This window comes from Drosophila navojoa, chromosome 2 (genome assembly GCF_054131105.1).
Source record: "Drosophila navojoa isolate 15081-1374.11 chromosome 2, UAZ_NAV_1.0, whole genome shotgun sequence".
Lineage (NCBI taxonomy): Eukaryota > Metazoa > Arthropoda > Insecta > Diptera > Drosophilidae > Drosophila > Drosophila navojoa.
Window position 1 is genome coordinate 28,114,696 of NC_142890.1, and position 23,525 is coordinate 28,138,220.

General features: G+C 41.5%; 2 protein-coding genes across 3 annotated transcripts; one reads left to right on the forward strand and one right to left on the reverse strand.

The window, feature by feature from the left end:
• Positions 1-7: 7 nt before the first annotated feature.
• Skel (DM13 and DOMON_DOH domain-containing protein skeletor) lies at positions 8-10,681 on the reverse strand. 2 transcript variants are annotated; one of them, XM_018108886.2, is made up of 8 exons: positions 10,333-10,680; positions 7,325-7,828; positions 6,992-7,251; positions 5,958-6,057; positions 3,238-4,026; positions 2,983-3,176; positions 2,531-2,920; positions 2,133-2,400 (listed from the first exon to the last, which is right to left on the reverse strand). In XM_018108886.2, the coding sequence occupies exons 1-8, from the start codon at positions 10,391-10,393 to the stop codon at positions 2,359-2,361; spliced, it is 2,340 nt and encodes a 779-aa protein (XP_017964375.1). In that variant the 5' UTR covers positions 10,394-10,680; the 3' UTR covers positions 2,133-2,358. The 2 variants fall into 2 exon arrangements, with proteins under 2 accessions (XP_089114715.1, XP_017964375.1); XM_089258589.1 differs by having other exon boundaries at positions 8-2,920; positions 10,333-10,681.
• Positions 10,682-18,031: 7,350 nt separating this feature from the next.
• On the forward strand, positions 18,032-21,101 carry Phyhd1 (Phytanoyl-CoA dioxygenase domain containing 1). Its single transcript, XM_018109064.3, has 3 exons — positions 18,032-18,310; positions 20,013-20,670; positions 20,735-21,101. Exons 1-3 carry the CDS (start codon positions 18,287-18,289, stop codon positions 20,917-20,919), a joined length of 867 nt encoding a protein of 288 aa, XP_017964553.1. The 5' UTR covers positions 18,032-18,286; the 3' UTR covers positions 20,920-21,101.
• Positions 21,102-23,525: the final 2,424 nt, after the last annotated feature.

A 23,525-nucleotide genomic window follows, 5' to 3' on the forward strand; every position in this document is an offset into this window, starting at 1 on the left:
ACAGTCATCGATTCAAAATATATGTTAATAAAATTTACTTCATAGACAACGACTAAAATGCATATTAAACATAGATTATAGCTTAGCTAATTGTGTATGTAAAATTGTGTTTTATTAAAATTAAGAGCATCATAATATTTAAACACATAAAGAGGTGACTACATCTAATACGGTATTTTTTGTGGTATATGTATGTATGTGGTTATGAATACAAATTCAATTACTAACTGCTTGCAGTTGTAAATGCTTATCTATCAATGAATTAAACTATTGCGCACCTGTGTTGCCAACTCTCTCTAACCCCTTCTCTCTCTCTCTCTCTCTCTCTCTCTGCCTCTTTCTAACTCACTATCTACGTGCTATTTTCATTTATGTTGGGCTTGAGCAAGTGCAACTTGGTCGAAATGGGCCTCGATGACGATGTTAGTGATGGCGATGAATGTGAATGAAGAGTGCTGTCGGTGCTGCTGCTACTTAAACGCACTGGATTCGTATGATCCGGCTGCACACCTGCCTGAGTGGTCGAGAGGAAATCTTCTGGAAGTTCCCCGCGATAGGCGCCAAACTGTGGAGTGGTACGTATAAGCTTCTCTAATGGGGTTAGCCCGTAATGCGAGTGACGCGAATGTCCACTGTCGCGCCCGTCCAACTTCGGGGGCAGCACCAGAGTGGAATCCACTACAGATTTACCATCAAAGGTATAAACGGCACCGCTAGGAACTCCAGATTGCGGTATCTTCCGGTTGTCAGGTGGCAAGTAGTATGTATCAATGCGTTCGGCTGCTTCAGCTACCTTTTCGTCTGGATCCATTTCCAGATCCTCGTCTAAACGGTCCTGCATGTGGTGTTCCTCTTCCGCCGATGGCTCGAATAGGCTACCTATGTCATCATAGTCCATATCCTCATCGGCTGCAATGGCTGTTTCTGAAGAGTTTTGTTCTTTCTCAATTACATTTGGCTGATTTGTCGCCGTGATCCGTTCATCCTGTCCCTTTGCTTCGCTTTGCGTATCATCCTCGTCCCCGTCAAGAAACAGCTCTTCGAGCGATGGCTTTCTAAGTTCAGCCGCCGCTGGGAGTGTGTGCTTGATTGCCACTGAAGGTAATCTCAGTGGAGATGGAACGTCTGGAACAGGCTCAATGACATCTTCCTTAGCGCTCAATGCTAGCATTGTTGCTTTGGTGCTGTCCAAGGGAGAGGGTATAAACATAGGCTCAAAGCTCTGGGTATTGGTGCCACTTTGTGCGGTTAGGAAAAGCGTGTCTGTCTCCATGACTTCGTCTATTTCAGAGCCAGGATCCTCGCGCCTGTGAGCTACCTGGTCAATCAATTCAGGTGGAAGCTGTACGCCGCTGCCATCTTTACGCACAATCGGGCGGAACCCGCTCTCAACCACAACGGAATCTGGTTTAAATCCTTGATTAACTGCCGGACGCATGCTGGCAATTTGTTGGGGCGATGGCTCATCAGGGATCGGATGCTTAATAATTGGCACTATCGTCGTTGTTGTGCTGCTTAAAATTGGCTGCTCCACATTGTTGTTTGACTTAAAGTAGGAAGTGGTCTTGAGTGAAGACTGAGGCTCGAGGTCTACATACGGCACGGGCAATGGGATTACGGGCTTCGACTTGATTTTGGCACGCTCTGCGGCATCGGGTTTTCTCTGTCCAATGCCGCTGAGCTCCGTCGGCTGACCTAATAACAAAACCGAAGCAGCTATCGGCTGTATGGGAAAGTGTTTCTCCTTAAGGAACGGCTTCAGCAGGCTGGGCACTGGTTTCCGATAGTGGTTAACAATCAACGATGACTGAGCCAGCAGTCCACCAGGCGGCGGATGCTGTTGCGGCAACACTGGCCTTGAGGCAGGCACCTTCTTGATGGGGCCGGGAAAGGGTCGACGTCCGGGCAGCTTCACAGGGTGGAAGAGCGGTGCATTTTGTGGGGGACGCAGATATTCAGATAGGCTAATTGTTTTTTGCGCCAGCGCTGGAAGATTACTAGTTAGATTGTGATGCAATTGCTGTGCAGTATGAGCATGAAAATGGTGTGGATGAGGGAATGGATAGTGTGCGTGGTGCAGATGCGGATATTGTAAACGCTGATGCGAATGAGAGTTAACAATGACAGGTGGTGATTGCGGTGCTGCGAAAATGGGAAGCTTTGAATGAACCGATGTTGTGGATGAGGATGATGGTTTCAGTGAATGAGTTTCGCCTTGCAAAATCTCCGGTCTGGCTGGAGCCAGCAATGGTTTCGATGGTTTTCTAGAGCCAATATTATCGTTGTTGTTGTTGTTGTTGTTGCTGCTGTTGTTATCTCTTAACTGTGTCGGTGGTGCGGAGGTGATCGATTGGTTCCTCAGTAGGCTCTCCTCGAGAGCCTCAGCAGCGCGGATCCCATCTGAAATCAGTTTGGTTATTTCCGAAGATTTCGTTATTTCAAAACTCAGTTTAGGCGGTGTTCCATTCATATTGTGATTCTTAATCAAATCGGTTTGGTGCTTCAATAAAAAATTATCGTTGGGGCTGACCTTTGTTTCGTGACGAATCGATGATTCGGCAGCATAATCTTCCCGGACGGGTGCCGGCTGCCGTAACTCGTGCCGCTCTGAGGCAGCGCCTACACCATCACCAAAGCTGTCGCATGAGTCATGCACGTGTATCTTCCAACCCAGGTAACGATGCGTAAAGCAGTGATAGTAAACGGTGTCCGGCGTATTCCTATCCGGCTTCCAGCTGATCACTCCCGGCTCACCAGCGTCGCATTTCAATGTCAATGTGCGTTGATACGCTCCGAAACTCTGATAATCATCCGCTGGCGGTCCATCAACGTCAGGTGTCCAGTTGCACAAACGTCCCACCCCAGTGGGAGTCACCTGACCGGATCTGGATCGGTGCACACCAGCAAAGATGCGTACGGCCTGGAACAAAGGAACATAACATAAGAAAATGTACTGAAATAGAATTGTTTAAATGCCTTTACCTTCTTTTCTTCCTCTCGCTTGTGCTCATAGCCGCCTACTGGATCATCGCTAATGTAGAAGGGATGATACTTGGCGGGTATGTCCGGATTGTTGCCGCCCTCCACAACAAAAGTGTAGGTCTTTCCTCTAACCACATGAATCTCGGGAATCAGCAACCCGTTGATATACCAGGAAATACCCCAGCCCACGTGGCCTATAAAATGAGGGAATCTGTTAAGTAAAAGAAAGAGCTGGACCTCTTCAGCAATACTTACCGGTTATAGCAGGATAACCATGCTTGCCACCTGTCGGACCCATTTGAGCATAGAAGACACCGTCCTCTGGCTCGTGGCATTGTATGGCCGGAATATCCCAGGCACCATTGCTGCTCACTGGTCGGGGTGTGGGTACCGGTCGACGCTGCGTGGAAAGCGTCTCTTGGCGCCTTTGTGGCGCTTGAGCGGGTGTTGTGCGCTTCAGGGCCTGTGGGCTGTTCTCATAAAACTCCTCATCAGGTTCAATGCTGGGACGACCCGCTGGCGGATAACCTGCACCGCCAGTGGAGCTAATCTGAGTGACTTCTTCCTCTTGTTCGGCTGAGCTGCTGCTGCTTCCCGGCTTAGCGCCCTCCGGCAGGGGGCAGTTCCATTTGGGCTGCCGCCCAAACTCAATCGGATGCAAATGCTTGTTATAGTAAGTATGGAAGGAGACCTCCCTGAAATCGTTCAAGGGTCCGATTGCCCACACGACAGACTCCGCTTCGTTCACTGATATCGGCAAGTCCAAGTTATCTGTGGCAGACAGCGACCGCTGATAGGTGACAATGGAGTAGCCATTCACCATGGCCGCATTGAGCAGGCGGACCGAGTTGGTGTTGGGAACTATCTTAATATCCGGACAGGCGCCTCGACCACCTGAGCACTGAGACTTGCCCTCCAAGAAATAGTCCTGTGCAAAGCCGTTGCCAGTTTCGGGATCCACCCACGCCACAGCGGCATCAGCTCCAATCATCTGGCTTATGTTCTTGTTCGGCGAGATGCCAAAGGCCATGTAATTGTTGGGTTCTGCGAAGAATTGAGAATGGTAGTAGCTATCTCAGAAATGTAATGCTATTGGGATCGCAATCAATGAAAGTTGCTCGCCCCATTTCTGGGGGCCAACACAACATGTTCCTAAATGGGTGCCTAGCCAAGCAGCGCACCAGGGACCGGTTTTCAGATTCGGATTCCAGGTGAAAATTCCCAGTTGGCATTCTTAGCGGTTCCAAATTGCCAATCGCAGCCACTGCCACACGCATGGCTCAAGACCAGTAGCATCATAACATCGCCACAGCATTCAACGCGTGCCACTAAAGAAATATTCACTCCTAGATGGTCATGCACCAACATTGTGTTTACCGAATGCCGAGTGCTGAGTGCTGAGTGCTGAATGCAGATGCGCGCCATCGGCAATGGCAGCATCCACTTTGCCATGGCTATTAATTGCCCCATGCTTCATGCTTCATGTTCCGTGCTTGGTGCTCTGTTCTCTCTGTCCAGTGCTTAGTGCTCTGTGCGTTGGTTGCGCAATAAACCAGTCGTCATATTTTGCAACTTGTTATTCTACTAACGATGCTGCCGCTGATCGGTCAATTTGACTGCCAACTGGAATTGTTGTTGTTGTTTTTGTTGTCTTTGACTCCTTTATTGACTATGCTCAAGCAAAATGTCAAAGCATCATAAATTGAATCAATGTTTAACTGCTCTCAATTTATTTGCTAGTCAAGATCTTCATCTTCATTCAGGGCTTGTTCGATTTATTGATCTTAAACCGAAAACTGAGCTGATTTGTATTGAGATGATGATTGTTTTGTTTTTATGCTGAAGTGTGACTTTGTATAGATGACAATTTTTTTTTTTTATGAATGTAATTTGGAATAATTTATTAATTCCTACTTTCGGCACAGCAAAGACATTTGACATTGGGATTAAAAATATATTTTTCTTTAAGTTTTATTGAAATATTAAAATTTTTTACTGAAAACAAGCTCACTGCGCCACTAATTATTGTTGTAAAGCCCTATAATGTTATATTTATAGATTTGTTGGAATCTTAAAGAAATAGCAATAGTCTCGAAAATTGAATTGATACCCTCATTACCTATAAGACATATGTATCTTAGGTTGATTCGGACTTGTTGTTTACATTATAGGAATCATAAATGATTTAAGAAAATATGCAGAGAATAATGCGACGACGATATAGTACCTCATGATAAGGAATACATAACCTATAAAATCCTTTATATATGGTTCATACCACTTGAATAGCAAAACTAAATTCTATTCTTAAGTAGATTTCGAAATGAAGATTCTTAAACAAGTCTGAAAAATGTTTTCATTTATTTTCGTTAAAAAAAAAAAAAAATTATTTTCCTTCCTGTACGTCAAAGATATTGGCACTAAAAAATAACCAAATAATACATTGCCAGGTAGTATAGAATTTAATTTCAATGAAATACAGAGCTGAATGTTTTTTTTGTTAGAAAAACAATCGAACAATAAAGTAAAATTATATTCCTAGTCTGTATAAGACATAAGGAAGTCGTAAAACTTGTATGACTTCCTTTTTCATATAGCAAGGGCAGTTTGATCGCATGTTTTAATGCTATGAAAATGATTTCCTAATGAAGATTTCTCGTATTTATCTATTGCACAGTCCTACATGCCAAATGAGATGAAATATCAAGTTTAATTAGCACAATCATGCGAAACACAAAGATTAGCCAGAGAGTTTACTCTAAATTGTTTGGCCAGTCATTAGACACTCCTCGAGCCGTGAATTTGTCAATCAATTTGAATTGATCTGTCGCTCTGCTAATGCGGTAATTCAAACCGTTTACAATGTGCTAAATTGCTTTGGCACTTTGGCCTTTTGGGGGAGTGTCAAGTTCGCGGATAAAGAAAAACCGCAAAATGTTTCCGCATTTGGCTCTGCGGCGGCGACTTGGACTTACCCAACTTGGCGACCAGCTGCACAACGATGCTCTCGCCGGCCACGGCCCAGCGTACTTCGAAGGCCAGATCATCGTAGAGCACCTCGCAGTTGAGCTTCGACTGGAAGAGAATTAGTTTTGCTATTGTATTGCAGATAAGCATTGGAATTGGAGCAGCATGAAATGAGTGCACTTGTGGAGTGGTGGAGTGAGTGGGCATGAGGTATTAACAGATGTGGATTTGGATTAGTATGAGGGTTAGGAGATGAATGAATGATTAGCACTTGCCAAAGTTAAATTTTGTGCAAAAATTACTGTCTTTTTTGTTTTTTTTTGTTTTCGGTTTTTGTTGCGTTTAAAAATTTTGCTTTTCGTTTTTAATAATTTTTTTATTGAAATAAATCATAATTCAAATTCAGATTAAAACGTTTAATGAAGCTCATACAAAATGAAAATGTTTGTAGTTTTGACGGAGGGTACGAATACGACGAGAGTTAAATTAGTATGGCTCAGGGGATTGACGTATGTGTATTTCGTATATATGTTTGAGTATGTGTGTTTGTGTGTGTGTGTGTGAGAGAGAGAAAGAGAGTATAGGTGTTGGGTGTTTAGGGAGAGCGGCTGGGTTGCTGGGCTAAGGACTCAGTGGAAGGGTAAACCCCAAAGAAAGATTTGCACACATTTCATTTTGTATAGGCGCTCAATTCAAAAATACAAAGCAAAAGTTCTTTTTTCAAACTCAACAAAACACAGAAGACGACCGATTTGGTAATTGTATATAAAAATGTGCTGCACATATATATTTGTATACATTGAATTCGTGAATTGAAATTGTAGTTTATAAAAAATGCACACACTTAGAGTCTAGTAATTTCAAAGGCAACTCGATTGCTATTGTTAAATAGGCGTTGCACGGGTACAAATAAATACGAGTATTAAGATATAAAATGTTTAAATAAGTTCCACGCACACCTCAAATGCTTGGCGAGTGCCTAGGGCCGTCTGGGCCATTAGAGCTGCAGCTCGCTGAGTATTTGATTTAACGGCTTCTTTACCTGTGGACTGATGCCCAGCATTTTGAGCGAGGGCGGCACATTGAGGCCCTCCGGCAAGCGGACATGGCCAAAGTCGACGGTGAACGCCTCACACCAGACGCCAAAGTGTCCAATATCGAAGATGGTCAGATCTTCAGGCAGCGTCAGTACAATTGTCTTGCGATCGTAGCGACGCAACGGATTCTCTTTGCCATTCTCATCGGGTATGCGCAGGCCGTCGGCGGTGGGACGCTGGCCACGGCCCACCCAGAACTTGGCGTCTGTAAAATGGAAATCGAGTGCCAGCGTTGGAGTTCGCCCTTCATTAAGCCACGCGTGCTGCCATTTACTCACCTGGAGCCTCGGCGTCATAGCTGAAGTTGGGGACCAGCAGCGTCTGGGCATCAACAATGACAATGTTGTCGGAGGAAACGCCGTGCACGCCTCTCAGTGCGCCGATCTTCTGGGGACGGGGAAAGTCTAGTGTGCTCGGAATGGCGACATCGCCAAAGTTGACGGCGAACTCGTCGCACCACACCGAAAACCATTTCACATCCCGCAGCGTCTTGCCCTCTGGCAGGGATAGGGTGATGTCCTTGTTGCGGTAGCGACGCGTCAGCGAGGCAGTGCCCCCACGCTCGTCCCGCAGGCGAGAGGCGCCCTCGTTGCTGGGTCGGGCGGTGTTGCCCACATAAAAGTAGGCGGCGGGCGCCTCTCCATCGTAGTTGAATTTCTTGATGAAAATCGTACGGGAATCTACGGCGTATACGTCACCGGAAACGCCATGATGCAGTCGTGTCAGCGAGCCGATCTTTGTGCCATAATATGGGTAGGCGGCATCACAGCCGTGCTGCAGTGCTGTTTATAATTTGATATTTTTATTGTTGTTAGCGAGAAAACAATAACAAAAACAAAAACAAAAAAAAAATCGAAGAAAAAAAAATAAAGCCGCAAATGTTAGGCAAACCAAAACAAAAGACTTAAGCAACGAACTTGAGTCGACGCCGTCAGCGCTTAACTCACGCGAGCTAAAGCAGAAAGAAAATAATAAAGTAATAAATAAACTGTTCCCTGGCACCACTTAGCAGCCACTTAATTATTCGCATCAAATTTACATATTAACAGCAATTTTCGAGCGACTACTACAACAACCAACAACTAACAACAACAACAATCACGTCATATTCTTGGCTGCCAAATTAATGTTGAGCAGGCAACAGAAAAGCTAGATCTGGCAACAAACAGCTAAATTAGAATTAGAATCTGAATCTGAATCAGAATCCGAATCCAAATTTGTTCTCCGCTTTGTTATAGATTCGGATGGCTTCTTATGGCCGCGTGCGTTGGCTTTTATGATGATTACGACTTTATTGTTAATGCGACTCAAACGATGCTGGTCATAAACTTTGACAGGAAGTTTTCGCTTCATGCCAAATAAAGCCACGCAACAATGGCAATAGAGCTCCAGCGGAGTTTGTGGGGCGTGTAACCCAGATTCTGATATTAGTTATTTAACATTTGAGCAAAGCAGAGCAGCGGCAGAGTTCAAAGCGTTTGCCATGGGACAGATACAAATGGCCCGTGAATCAGACAATTGAGAATTGCGTCTCCCATTTTCGCCTGAAGACTTTGCGCCAGTTCTATTTTTATGCCAATCGGATTGGCTGGCGAATCTGCCAAACTTTTGCAGCTTATTTGCGAAATTGTTTGCGCGTGTGCGCGAATATATTTAAAAGCTTCAAACTTTACCTTCACAGGCCTTTGGCCAAAGTTAAAGAGCGAGCGAACATTGTTGCTGCTGTTGTCGCAGTTGTTGTTGTTGTTGAAATTCAATTAATTTTTTTTATTATTATTGTTTGCTGGGGCTATAAACACGTTTGGCTCTTGCTGCCACTATCAGGCCAACAACTATGGGCGGCCTCCATGGCCTGAAGTTTTAGACGCGACTCGATTTGGTTATGGGGCTCGAGTATTCGCATTACTGTAGTTGTTGCTGCTGCTGTAGTTGTTGTCGTGTTGTGTGAGGTGCCTACGATCGATGCGATTGGTGGCCATGGCAGTTGGTGCTCCAAATTAACAAGATGCCGACAAGTCTTTCCTGTCTGAGCGCAAGAATCTCGGCTACTGTTTCAGCGCACACACAATTCACACTTAATTGAATCAAAGTGCCGGCTGCGAAATAATTCACGAATAATGGTCCAGTTTTGATGCTAACTCAGATCTACATATGTCTGAGTGGGGCAATAAGTCATATGAGGTACCTACGTTTATCAAGCCTAAATTGTTGGCTTATAACAGCAGCAGACTAAATGCCAAAGGTGTAATTAAAAGTTAAATAAAAGCAACAGCACTTTGCCGTCGAGTGTCTTATTAATGATGCTCGGGCCAGAGTTAGACAGAGCCATTAGCCAGGCGGGCAGTCGGTCGGGCGGGCAGGCAATGTTAGCCTATCGAGTGTTCAAGCGGTTAAGCAAACGAACCCAAACTCAAATCTAAGCCCAGCTGGAACTGGTTGCCGCAATTGCCAATCATTTGCAGCCTGGCCAGCAGCATTTAACCAATCAATATATGTATGTACATATGTGCACATATGTATGTATATATGAATTTATCTATAAATGATGCTAGTTCAGTCATACGCTAATATACATACATGCAGACACATGCATGCATGCATGCACATATATACACATGTACGTATGCACATATTCGCAAAAACCCAACAAGCAATCTTCAACCTAGAGACCTACTTTCACGTTGCATACAAAAATCGAAGAGAAGAGGAAGACGACGGCGCAAAAAAAAAAAAAAATAAATAAAATACATCGCTTTTCCATTGAGGCAATCGCCTGATCGGAGGTCTCCGAATTGTATCAAGGAAACGCAGTCGCATACATAAATGTATGCAAATCCGTCAGGCAATGTTAATGCAGTCTGGCAGTTGGTCAGTCAGCCAGTCAGTCAATTTGGCAGTTGGTCAGTTCAGTTGGTTCGGTGGCCAGTTCAACGGTCAGCGGCAATCATAAACATGGACTAGCGACTGTTGAATATTCATTTGGCATACTTTGCATTCACACTCACACAAAAGATGATATATTTGCGCCGTGTCATTCGGCGCATTGTCTGGCCGCCCTCTCGCCATTAAAAGATACATACAGACACAGATACAGATGCCTCAGTGTGTAGCGTGTGTGGCTGGGGCACTAATCTAGTTTTTTTTTAGTTTTTATTTGTATTTATTTTACTTTATTTTTATTTTTATTTCATTTTATTATTTGCTTGGTTTTTATTTTGGTTAGCCCCCAATTTGCATCACAATACGCGTTTATCACTCATAAATCACAGCTACTTAATCTACTTACAGCTCAATGCGGCCAGTAGGCCAACAAGCAGCAGCCAGAGCTTATCCTTCACTGCTGACATGGCTGCCAAGTGGAACTCCACACTGGAGCTGGAGCACCGTTGTCCACAAAGTTCTTGCTTGTTGGTGTTGTTGTTGTTTGTTTGGTTGTATTTGTGTGTGTGGGTGCCTTGATTTCTAAGTAGATCCTGCACACAATTGTTATAAGACACTATTGGACACACATAAACATACACACGCACACGGACACGGACACAGACACAGATACAAACAAGTTGTTGGGGGTGCTGCACGATCACGACCAAACGCTATGAACTCCAAAACCGCACTGAAACGACGTTGCGTCTGCGCTGTGCTAGTGAAGAGCTGCGCACCTCATGAAGTTGCTGTCGACGTCAGCAGCGGGCTGGTTTTAGCTGTTGTTGTTGCTATATCTTACAAGTGCTTGGTTGTTGCTATTGCTTTGGCACCAGCAACGGCAGCAACAGCAACAGCAACAGTTGCTGATGATGTTGTTGTCGCTGTTGCTGTCGTTGTTATTATTGCCATTGTGGTCTCCGTCTCCGTCTCATCAGCGTCGTCAATAATTATCGCAGTCAAAGCCCCAAACTAAAAACCTCAAATGGCGCTTGTGGCCGGCAACTCAATTTTTGCACAGAAATTTGTGACGTTTTATAAATTTTGCATTTGTTCACTTTTGTTTAATATATTTTGAATTTTATTCATTTTTTTTATCAATGTTTATGTGCATATTCAAATGATATTTTACGCTATGAACTTGTTTCGCTATAAATGCAATTGTGTCCATAATTTTCGTGTGTGTTGAGGTAACAACAATAGCTTCACTCTGCTAGAAACGTCTTGTCATTGGCAATAAATAAAATATAATATTTAAATATAATAGTTTAAGAAAATACACATAAAAGGCAATTGAATTTTGCGCTTGTTGTTATTGTTTACTTATTGGCTTGGGCATTAGATAATACTGCTCAATCGATTTCCCATGATGGATGGGGAGAAAGACGAATCGAGCGCGAGAGCAGACCTCTCCAAGTTCACAGCTGGTGGTCGACTGACTCGTGGCTGGAGGTTGCCCGGCGGCTGCTTTGCACAACTTTCTCGTGCAAGGGTTCGCAAAAGGTCAAGCCAACGACTGCTGGGGCTATCATTTCTGGGGGCTTGTAACTGGTTGGCCAAGGCGCTTGCATAATTCAATTAACATAAAAACTGATTTTGCGATCAAATCGTCACGAACATTTTTCATCTCTCAGCTAACTGAATGCCCAGAGGCGAAACTGGCTATAAATCCTTTGTTCTTGGTATCTTTTATTTATTTATTTGTATTTCTATATATATATATATATATATCTTTGTTGATAATCACGTAAAGTGTGGTCTGTTTTATTTTCGAGTGCATTTGTGTTCGTAATCCCTCAAATTTATTGAGCTAACAATGCCATTCCGCACTTTATGTATTGCAATTTATTTGCGCATTTCATTTCGACACATTTTGCGCATTTAAATAAATTAGCTCAATAATTTCAGAGAACGCGCACAATGAGCATCGCAGTGAACATAAAGTTCCTATATCATATTAATTGATCGACTTCGATGGGAATATAAAAGATCTTATACTGAAGCTGTCTGTTTGACGTACCATGCTTCATATATTAGTAAAGAAGTGAAAGACAGCCTAATAAACGTTCACACAAATCGATGCGTATAGAGGAATCACCTGTGTGTATTAACAGGTTTCGCTGTCAAGCAGGTGAGCGATTTTCAAATTGTAAAAGGCTACGATTCTGTCTCTAAGTGTGTCCACGATTAAATCTTTTTCGATTTGGCACGTCAGAAAAACAGACTCATAAATATATAGATTTACATATTATTATAGTTCTCGTTAATATACTATACTTTGCTATACTTTTTTGATTCAAGCTATAAATTTATGATTTCTTGCGCCCCTATATGAACTTGATATTCTCCATTTACAAACGAATTTAATACTTACAAGTCGAAGAAAAACCAATAATAGCTAAAAATGTTTAATTTCCATTTCCTGTTCAGAATGCTTTTATTAGAGCAATCTATTGTTACTTATTGCGGGTAAAGTTAGGGATCGAGCACAGGGTGAGGGATATTTTACCTTTAACATATCTTGGAATGGGAAGTGCTATCACACCTACCATATTCTTCAGGTTTGACACCTTCGGACTGATAACCTTCACCTCAAATCAGGATGTCAAAAAGCTCCTGCACTAGCTTTCTGTAAGCAACCTCTTCCCCGAAAGATGGCCAAAGGTAGTAGGTAGTACATAACGAGGAAGAATATATAATTTTAAAAAATTGTTTGCATATTATATAGGGCGAAGGTAGTTACGCATTTTCTACAGCTAAACCAATGTACTCTCTTCACTGAGGGAGTAAAAGGTGATGAGCATCCTGCTTAAGACATCAATATTTATTCAAATCTTAAATATATTTATTTATTTCTCGTTCGACTCGGCGCACATCACTTTTGACAGAGTCAATTATTCACGCTGTGTTCATAATTTATGGATGTCTTCTTTAATCTACAATTATGATCAGAGTTAGAAAGCTTTAGCACCTCCTTCACCTCGGTCGGTCCCCCACCGCAACAAGGGAGCATGGGGAAAGATTTCATTAAAATGTTGTAGAAAGTGATCGTAAATCATAAGTTAGTTACTTTTCTTGTTTCACTTGAAGTTTGATTGAGGAGATCATAATTTGCTTGATGAAATGCTTTTTCGTAATCAACATTTCGGCCGAAAGCCATGCGCCAATTTAACGGGTTTTACGTTGCGTGAGCGACTCCTATTATCTGGCCGTAGAGGCAACTAGTGCGTCCAATGCGTGCCTTCTCCCATGAGCATGTATACCATAATTTGAATCGCCGACAAATTAGTTTTGAATTTCTTCACTGACATTGAAGTTCAAGCGAGCGATGACCAACTAACAGCCCCAGCAGCAATTAACATTCAAAATTAAGACGTAAAGCTTCCACATTTGGCTCCCCAGTTGCCAGCTCGGCTGAAGCTACGTCAAGCCGGCCTGGGTCTCGCCTGGCCTAGTCTGGTCGGGGCACTTTCGCAAATAACTATATGTATATATACAGTTTATATATATGTGTATTTTTATACCTCGCTGACAGCGTGCCATTAGATTTATTGTCCAAGCATCTTCGCATGCAAATTCAAATATGTCGCTCTGAGTGGATTGATTCGATAACAAAAAAAGCCAGAGATTTTAGATCTTGGATAAAAGCAGCTCAGACCGCACGTAATTACCCTTTGTTCTTCCAATTTCGATTGTCGCTGTGCTTTTCGTGTAATATATGTATTAATAATGACCACAGTAATGCCCTTCACGCATATATTCATATATTTATGTCCCTGGCAATTATAATATCTTCAGCCGCTTGACGGGTAAATAAATGAACAATAGTAGCATAAATCATTTAGTTCAAACACTGCGGATTATCTACAAGCACAGGAACTGTCGATTGAAGACTCTAACAGAAAATGTAGTTAGACATAGGAAAGATTAACGTCCAGCTGAGAACAACAATGCGATTCCATGGAAACTCCGAAATATGTTAATTTTTCTATATGGTTTCAGAAATGTTTTAATCTTAATTTCAATCATAATATTACTATTGTTCAAATGCTTATTGTTAAATGCTCCGACTATGTATATTTAAAATGCGGAAGCTGCAGAGATTACCTAGACTACATAAGCCACAATAATATACATACATAAATATATCAATTTCAAGAACTTGTTTCAATCTTTGCACTATATGTTTTTTCCAGGGCACTAAACAGAAACTTTGTATTCAAATTTAAACTAAAACCAGAATAATTGGAACAGACTAGATCTTTCTAAGCGAGCTGTATCTCGATGCTTGTCTAAGTATATATATTTTACATTTAACACTGATAAACTTATAAACTTTACAAGCAGATCAATGATATTTACGTTTCATTTCCTTTTCCTGGTCTAGTTCAGCTGCGAGTGCAAGCTCCTTCCTTTCGCTCACACCTCTTGCACTCCACTCACACCTGTTGGTGCGTATGGACATCGGGCTGGCATCGCGTGGGACGCCGCTGCAGTTAAATTGTTACTTTCGAAACGGTGTTCGAGCTAGTTGGCAAACAGCTCACACATTCAGCGAGCTAAGGTCAAGCGAATTGCACAAATCCGGAGGGGGCGCGTCTATAAAAAAATATCACTAATCAAAATGGTAAAAAGTAATCAAAAACACGCTCATATACACATATCAGTTCAACGCTTCGCATCGCTTTGGCTCAAAGTGTTTGACTAGCAGTTACCCTCTATTTATTTGAATATATATATCATAAAAATATATATACGTATATATATATATATATATATATATATATATATATATATGTATATCATAATTTGCTTATTTTTATATCGGAATTTATTGTGTATTTGTTCTTTATAAAAATATTAAACCCGAACTTTTTTTGGAATATCATTTCCAATTGATTTTTTCTATTTTATCTTTAGTTCAATAAGGTGCATATATCTTGCATCCAAACATCCAGATAACATATATTGCAAATAATTTATCAATAATGAAATGACCCACATAACACATGAATTTATGGCTTCACTAATGAATTTGTTTTAATGATTTTTGTAAATTAATTAATTAAATTATTGTTATGAAAATGTTGCAAATACTAAAAAAAAATCAAAACTTGGAAATCCAGATACAAATGGAACATCAAAGCAGAGAAGCAGTGAGAAAAGTTTGCATGGAGTCAAAAACGATTTGTTTTGTGATTTTGACTGTCTTAATAATATTTTTATTTTATATAATATGGCTATATAAAGTTTTATATTTTTGCTCTAATATGTGCAAAGTATTTGCATAAGCTACATAAGCTATACACATATATACAATGCATCCATTGTACAGGGTATTACAAATTGGAAAGGCAGCAGATTAAATTTGATGACTGCGATGACTCAACATTTTCTAATCAGTCCAGGAGCTGGAGCCATCATCATTAGCAGCACAGCAGCAGCAAAACAAAATTCAAATTTTTGCTGAAAAAAAGACAAACAAACAAAATTTGGAATATTATCAAATTGTTGTTAGTCAAGCAAATCGCGTGTCTTTAATTTTTAATTAACTTAATTAGCCGCACAAAAGAGCTTGGCTTTGCTGGGGCTCTCAGCTCTCTTTCACTGAAGAACCCGAAAAAAACCTCTCTGACCTTGGGCTGATCATCTCTTTGTTGTTGTTGTTGTTGTTGTCTCTGTTGTTGTGGTTTGTTGTCGGCGTATTCGCAAGCGCGTCAGAGGGGCGTCTATTGGCCTCTTGAGACCTTTCGGCTGCACATTGTTTATGACTTGATTGTTCAGGTGCCACCGTCGTCATCTGCAATTCAAGGGCACCACAGCTAACACGGTCATTATGTATGTAGGAGCTGTTGCCACTGCCGCGGCTGATCAAATTGAATGGCTACCCGGCGGCCGCAATGATTTCTAATTTAAATTTTTACTACCATACATTTGCAAATAATGCCAAGACACTCTTGACTCTAGACTGCATGCTGGCGGACAGTTGCTTGTTTGCCTTATTTATGGCCAGAGCTAGTGTAATTAATCTTCTGTAAAGTAGTAATACTAACTGTACACACACCAGCATACAAGCATAAGTAAGTGCATTTGAGCCAGGCTAAGCCAGCCCAGGCCGGGCCGGGCCAGAGTGCCACATTATTAGCCACATGCCATTAGTTTTCGCCGCCTCGCATAAATTTACAATTTACCATTTTGCATGCATTTCCAATGCGACTTTTTATGACATTCAGAGGTTTCGGCCGACTTGAGCTAAGAATGTGTGCCTAGTCAATGGCATTAAACAAATGCTAAAATAAATATGGATTTAAGCACATATTTAGCACCTATTGTTCGCACGACTCGGCTTATAATTCGCTTTTTTAATTGCGCTCTTTTACCTGCAAATTATATAAACATATTCAGGCAGATAAATGCCGCAGCTTAACAATAGTTTTCGCATATTTTGCAGTAAATTTTGGATGAGGAAATCGCAGTTGCAACAGCGACTGTTTCTCGGCGAACGGCGACCCACGCATAGACAGCAATTAACTGCCATATGACGACATCAAGTTGTAAAAAAAAGACGCTGCGCATTAGCATGCATGCTCAGCGGTCCCCTGAATGAACACACGGATTGCACGTGAGACGCAACTGTTGCATATTTGTGGAAATTTCGGATACAACTGGAAAATTTTGGGATTGTCGAGCTAAAGTGAAATTAATGTAAAATAATTCAAAGATATTACTGCATAACGAGATAATGACCGTAAGTGACAATCAACTAGAATTTTGTGTAGCTTACAAGCTCAAACTAGACCTTAACAGAGATGAGCTATACTAACGTATATGCAGTGATGGCGATCCGGAGAAGCCAAAATAGCTTGAAAGTATACGTAGATAGTCAACCTTTTTAGCAATCAGTTTATATTTTATATTCTTTATATTATTCGCACTAAAGTCCTAACATGTTTCTATATTTTTTATTTTAAAGCCTTTCTCCTTTAGAAAACTTTAAGCTACAAATAATATTGTTAAAAATTGGTCATCGAGGATAGCGCAATCAGTAATATTTTAATTTTTTCAATGTAGTGTTTTTTTACTTAAATTTATTTATACTTACATAACATCAATAAAAATCAAATGATATAAAACGTCTTATATATACATTTATGCATATTAAATTTATTGAGGCCTATAATTTGGTTGCTCTCCGGCATTTCCGGCTCTATTTACTTTGTTTTCCAGTATATACATGTACAGACTTAGTAGATAAGACACGATTTTATATTGTAAAATATGTCATTTTGTTATCAATAAAGTACAGCAGTTCAGAGGAATATGTCACCCGAAGATTATATTTCATATTAATTTAATCTATGCATTATTTATGTAAATTAATCTGAGTTTAATTCAAACTGGCCTCATATTAAATATTTTTATTTTATTTATTTATTTATTATTATTATTATTATTTTTTTTTTTGCTAAAATTAAAAAAACAGAATTATTCATAACAAATACTCTACATTGAAAAACTAAAAATTTTATTCCAAATGCATATTTAGGGCATTTTTTGCTACAATTAATATATTTATGTGTAGTTAAAATAACCTATCATCATTAGGCTTTAAAAATATTATAGAAAATAATTTGAATATTATAACAATATACAAATAAACGGAGCAAAGTAATATTATAATATTGTAAATTATGAAAAGTCACATATGTATTTACTTACACAATTACTTAAAGATGTAGTACGATTCATAAACTAATAGAAAATATGATGTTGATATAAAAGAATAGCTGGCAACAATCAAAAAAGGCTAAATCAAACGAGAAATCGCTGAACTGGCATCACTGCTTACAGAGGCGGAGACCCATAGTAACAGCGAGAAAGGGAGGAAGAAACAGAGAGTGTGACAGAGAGAGCGAAAGAGTGTGAGTGAGCAACGATCGAGAGCATATGCTAAGAATACACATATGTGTGCATGTGTGTGTGTGTCTATAGAACTGTTCAGCAGCCGACGCGTCGTGTGGGAAGCGCATATCAGGCCGAGTGTTCGAGTATTCGAGCATTCGAGTGTTCGACTATTCGACTGCCCGAGTGTTCTGCCTGGTGGGTGCTTCAGATACTGTTTTGAAAAAGGCAAAACAGTTTTGAAACGTACGCGAAACAGAGCAAAACGTTCGCTGTCCAACTGTGGAGAAACGCCTCAACAGAGAAGTGTACGGCGATATTTGGGCGAAGAAAGAAAACAAGAAAACCGAAATACAATTTGTTGATTAATTCCAAAAGCAACAAAATACACAACAAGCAACACAAACTGAAGCACAATGCACAGCAAACTTTTGGATGAGGTATGTACATACAAATGGATGCCTATTCATCATCAGTCTTTAGGTATTTTCTATGAGATCGCGCAAGCTTCCTTCTTTTTGCCGGCTTTTGTTTCTATTTTTGTTGGCAAATGATTTGTGGCCAATTACTTATCGATGGACTCGGTGGGAGCCCAAGTGAGATTACGCTCTTAGTTTTCATTTCTTAGTCATCAATGGCCCTCCCACCGATCTTCTGTGCCCGCCTTGCTGCCATGAATCTATTTACATTCATCAGCATCATAAACATTGGCAGCCAATGCGTCGCCTTTTGGTGTGATTCGCAGAAAGCCAACTGCGGAGAAGCATTCGTATATTGCCCGGGAACATAGACTGCGATGGCCAATTGAGGAAATGTTTTAGCGCTGTTCAAAATTCATTCTCCAGCCAGACGCATATTTATTCGGGTCAGTTCTCGAGGCATGTGTGGTCAGCCTTGTCCAAATGGCAGCAAATTATAATGCCCGATCAACTGGTTAGCCCAGCTCCAAATGGCCTGAACATTCATGCATATTCATGCCCATTAGAACTCAACTGGAACGCACTGAGTTCTGGGCTCTGCTCGAGTGTAACTCAACGCGTTCTCAGCTGCGATTATGCAAGCGCCTTACGACACAGCAACAGTCGCGGACTTGTGCAAGTTCTAGTTCAACAAACGCTGACTTAATAGCCAGCAGCGCTCCGTGACGACCCCCTGTCAATTTAGCTGAATTGCACATGCCCGAGCAAACAAACTGCAGTCGATTACGGAATCAGCTGCTGCCCAAGCTTGTCATAACACACTCTCAAGCCAATTGGCTGACCTCTCGGGCAGTAATTTTCCACGAGCTGGGCACTTGTCTGGGCATAAGTCATCCATCCTCCCATTTGCCAGTCTCCTAGTTTCCAATTCCCATTTCCTTGACACTTGCACGCGCATTTTATTTTAGTGAATTTCGTTGGCGTATTCGTCAAAAGGTGGGGCGACGGATCTCCTCCAATGATCAGTGCAGGTGTGTTGGTGTCTTTGAATCACTGCGACTATTTATACTCTTGCTTTTCATCTGCTTGCTCAAAGCATTTTCAAATATACTTTTTTATACCATGACACTAAGAGAGCGCCCACAATAGAACAGAATTTGTGTGACAAAGTCGAATATTGAATACCCTTTGCATAAACACTCTAGAATGTGTTGCATGTTGCACAACAAAGTGTAAATACCCATCCAGTTGATAGAACGAGCGTACCCTAAGAATGTGTGAATTTTCAATTCAATTTCAATTTCACATTGAGTGATTTCAGTGAATGGGCACGAATTTCGCTTTTTGCATGTCAAATGCTGTGACCACATTGGCATGCCTAGAAATTTGTTAATTAGCAGGTGCCACAGCTGACAGTGGAATACAAAAGGAAACGAACTGAAGGCTAGCTCTGCTTATCCCCGGGGGAGATAGGGGGAATAACTGCACTGCGCGCGTGTGCCCATTACATATAGTCGGTCAGTCTGATAATGTGCGTCTGTATGTGCTTGTGTGTGTGTGTGCTTGTGTGCGGGAGTGTGAAGCCAGACACAGACCAGACGGCGCAGAGATAAGCGTCACATAGCACAGAACTTTATGAATCGAATCGGACCTTCACCCGCTTTTTTGTAGTTGCTTCAAGTGTTTCTAGCAACTACAACTGAATTATGCTTTCCATTGGCAGTTTAACGAGAATGGCTACGTTGTCATAGAGGACTTCCTGAAGCCCGAGGAGGTGGAGACACTGTATCAGGCGGGGCGGGCTCTGTGCCTGGATGCGCCACAGTCGAATCGGAAGATCTTCAGCACCGTCAAGGCGGAGGATGCGCACAGCAAGGAGCTGTATTTCTTGGAGTCGGGCGACAAGGTACGCTACTTCTTCGAGCAGGGCGCCATTGGAGATGAGGGTCAGCTGGTTGTAGATCCGATGATCGCATTGAACAAGGTGGGCCATGCGCTGCATGTGGAGCATCCGACCTTCAACGCGTTGACCTTCAGCAACCGTGTTAAGGAGATCTGCTGGCAGCTGAACTTCAATAGGCCGGCCGTCTGCCAGAGCATGTACATCTACAAGAATTCCGGCATTGGCGGCGAGGTGACACCACACCAGGACTCCTGGTTCCTGCACACAGAGCCCAACTCGGCGGTGGGCTTCTGGTTCGCTCTAGAGGACTGCACCCTGCAGAACGGCTGCCTGCAGTTCATCAAGGGCTCGCACAAGAGCGGAGTGCACCGTCGCTACGTGCGCAATCCCGACACGAACGCCTCGGAGCTGATGGTCTACGATCGCGCTTCGCCCATCTATCCCCAGTCGAGCTTCACGCCGCTCCAAGTGAGCAAAGGTGAGTAGCTGAAGCTGCGGCCAGTTCCGCAATACCAGTTTAACCTGTTGTCATTCCTTGACAGGCACCTGCATCGTCATCCACGGCAATGTGGTGCACAAGAGTGAGCCGAATCGCTCCCAGAAGAGCCGCCACGCCTACACCTTTCATGTGATTGAGACTGAAAACAATGTGAAGTATTCCGAGGACAACTGGCTGCAGGCGCCGCAGGACAAGCCATTCCCTGTGCTCTTCGAGCGCAAGGCCTAGTAGCCAAACGGAATTGAATTAATTGAGATTGTATCACAAATTGATGCTGACTTCGGTATTTTTGCTTATAAGATTGAGAGTGAGTTATTTGAATGACTATGATATCGCCATATATTTTAAGTTGTTGTACATGACATGAGTTTTATGATACTATAATAAATCAAGCCTAATATGTATTTTAATTTTCGATGAGTATAAAAATATGAACTATAATTCTTGTAGAAGAGAAAGGCTGGTCAAAGAGCCATTCTGCACTCTGATATTACTCCTAGTCAACGTAAAACTAGGCAAATGGAAGCGTGATAATCAATTTGAAGTAAGCAATAATAATTCACTACCAATACTTTGTCTAAACCTCTTGAAAATCAAATTCATAATCTGTTAAATGTAGTATATTTTTAATAGAAATATATCACTTTTGTTGCCAACTCGAAAATTTCAATACGAATTGTCTGCAAAAGCATCGAACATGAATCATCGACAGCATTGGTTCTTTATTCTGCTAAGCCCGAACATACTTTGATATTCGACTGCTTTGGTTTTTGGCTTTGCTAAGCATCAACATCGAACCTCCATACTCGACCGTATAGGTTCTTAGCTATGCTAAGCTCAATGTAAACAATTCCTGTCCGCTTAAAAGTATGCTAAGCCGTTTCAATTAGCACATTTAATGTAGGCACATAAACTTAAGGTCATTTATATTTATTGATATGCTATTTGGATTATTTTATATGAGATTTGAACAATATCGTTTGTTGATGCTGGGGAATAATCATCAGTTTGATGAATGTTAACTTAAAGTTTAAAGTTGCATTTTAAATGTGTGCTAAATGATTCTGTAGTACTGTTATAAATGAATCAGCTGAGCTGTTTAAAGTATGCACCACTTTACCAACAATGGTATTTTGAGTGTACATATTTTAGATCAGCTATTAGCTGTTATACATACGATATATACTTGAGGACATTATTATTCTATCCGCTGAAAAGTATGCAATGGAATTGTTTAAATTGAATTAATTCTTTTTTTTGCTTAGGCAACTGTAGTCAATCCTATTGGATTAAGTAGAGTAGGCACTTTCGGCACGTATTTTCTGATCCACTGTAAATAGTGGTAGGTCATTCTTTTAATTTCTTCAAACAAAGAGAGTGTAGCTTTCTTAAATTGGACATCTACATGGGGCATCTACGTTATTATACATATTTGTAAAATCTAAATATGGCTTTAGCATAATTCTAAATTACGGTACATAATTCTATTTTCTAAAGTCTTCTGTAAGATGCCATTTAAAATGAAATTAATTAGCATCTATCGATATTCTCTCCACGCGTTTACCTGCTTAAAGAGATTTAAGGTTGGGACAGACCATTTTGTCACTTAATACATCTTTCAAATCTTTATCAAAGTGATTAATCTTTAAGAGTTGAACTTCTAGAGCCGGAACTAAAAACTCTTGTATTTGAAAGATGTTTTTAGCGAAACGAGTTCTATGCTTTCATTCATAGTTTGTTTAGCTAATGAGCTATAATTTTATAGAGATGCAACGAATACTTCTTGGCACGTGGTTAATGTCCATTTACAGTTCCAGTCGGATTCGACTTGGTTTCCTTTACCAAATGTAGATATCCTTTGACTGCTTCCAGTTTTTGGTTCTTAAATGAGATAGAATCTGGCATCCTTGCCTTCACTTATAATTAATGTGACTAATTTGTGATAATCGACATGGGAATCTTGTTTATTAAACGTTTTGGCAAAAAACAAAACCAAAGCCAGGGGAGCTCTCATACAAAGCCTTTCACATGTTTCGGCAGCCCAGGCACACACACACACGCACACCTGTACACTAAATGAAGTGGACAGTTTTTGCTCCTTGAGTCTTTTGTTGTCGCTGTTGCAGGCTGCTGTGGCTTCCTCTTATATGTATGTAATGTTCTTTCATGTTGCAAAACGATTTGTTGGGCGCAAGATTTATGAACTTGTTTTCGCTGACAGCCGACAGTGGTTAAGGTAACACACACGCACACACAGACGACACGTTGTATATGTACCCCTGTGTGTATATATGTGTGTGTGTGTGTGCGTGAACATGCCGCTAATTAGAAGATTTTAATTATCTGTTTTCAATCAGCTTCCACTCAGATAATGATAATGCTGCCTTGTTCTCGTTTTTTGGTCTTTTTGTTTGTTTTTGTTTTGCCTTTTCCACTTTTGGCTTGCGGCTATTTAAGCCAAAATGCTGTTGACATTTACCGGGTCGACGACGACGTCGCTGGCCGCTTAGCCAGCAATTTTGGAAGGTGTTGTTAGTATCACGGCCACGCGAATGCTGCCAATAAGTGCTGTCAAAATGTCCTAAATCGATTAGAATTGATTTTGAGAAGCTCGCTGACAGGTCAAGCGAGCGAACAGGGATAAACCCCTCCATTGCTGGCCGGCTCCTGATCCTGTAGCTCTGCCTCTGCCTGTGCCCCCGACCGTACACAATCACAATAGCGGATTACAGTTGTCTGTCGTGTTCTGCGGCCAGCACGTTGATTGTCGGCCTTTTTGCCCAGCTGAGCTGAGCCAGCTCGCCCGTCAGCGCCCTCGTTGCGTGTTTAAGGCC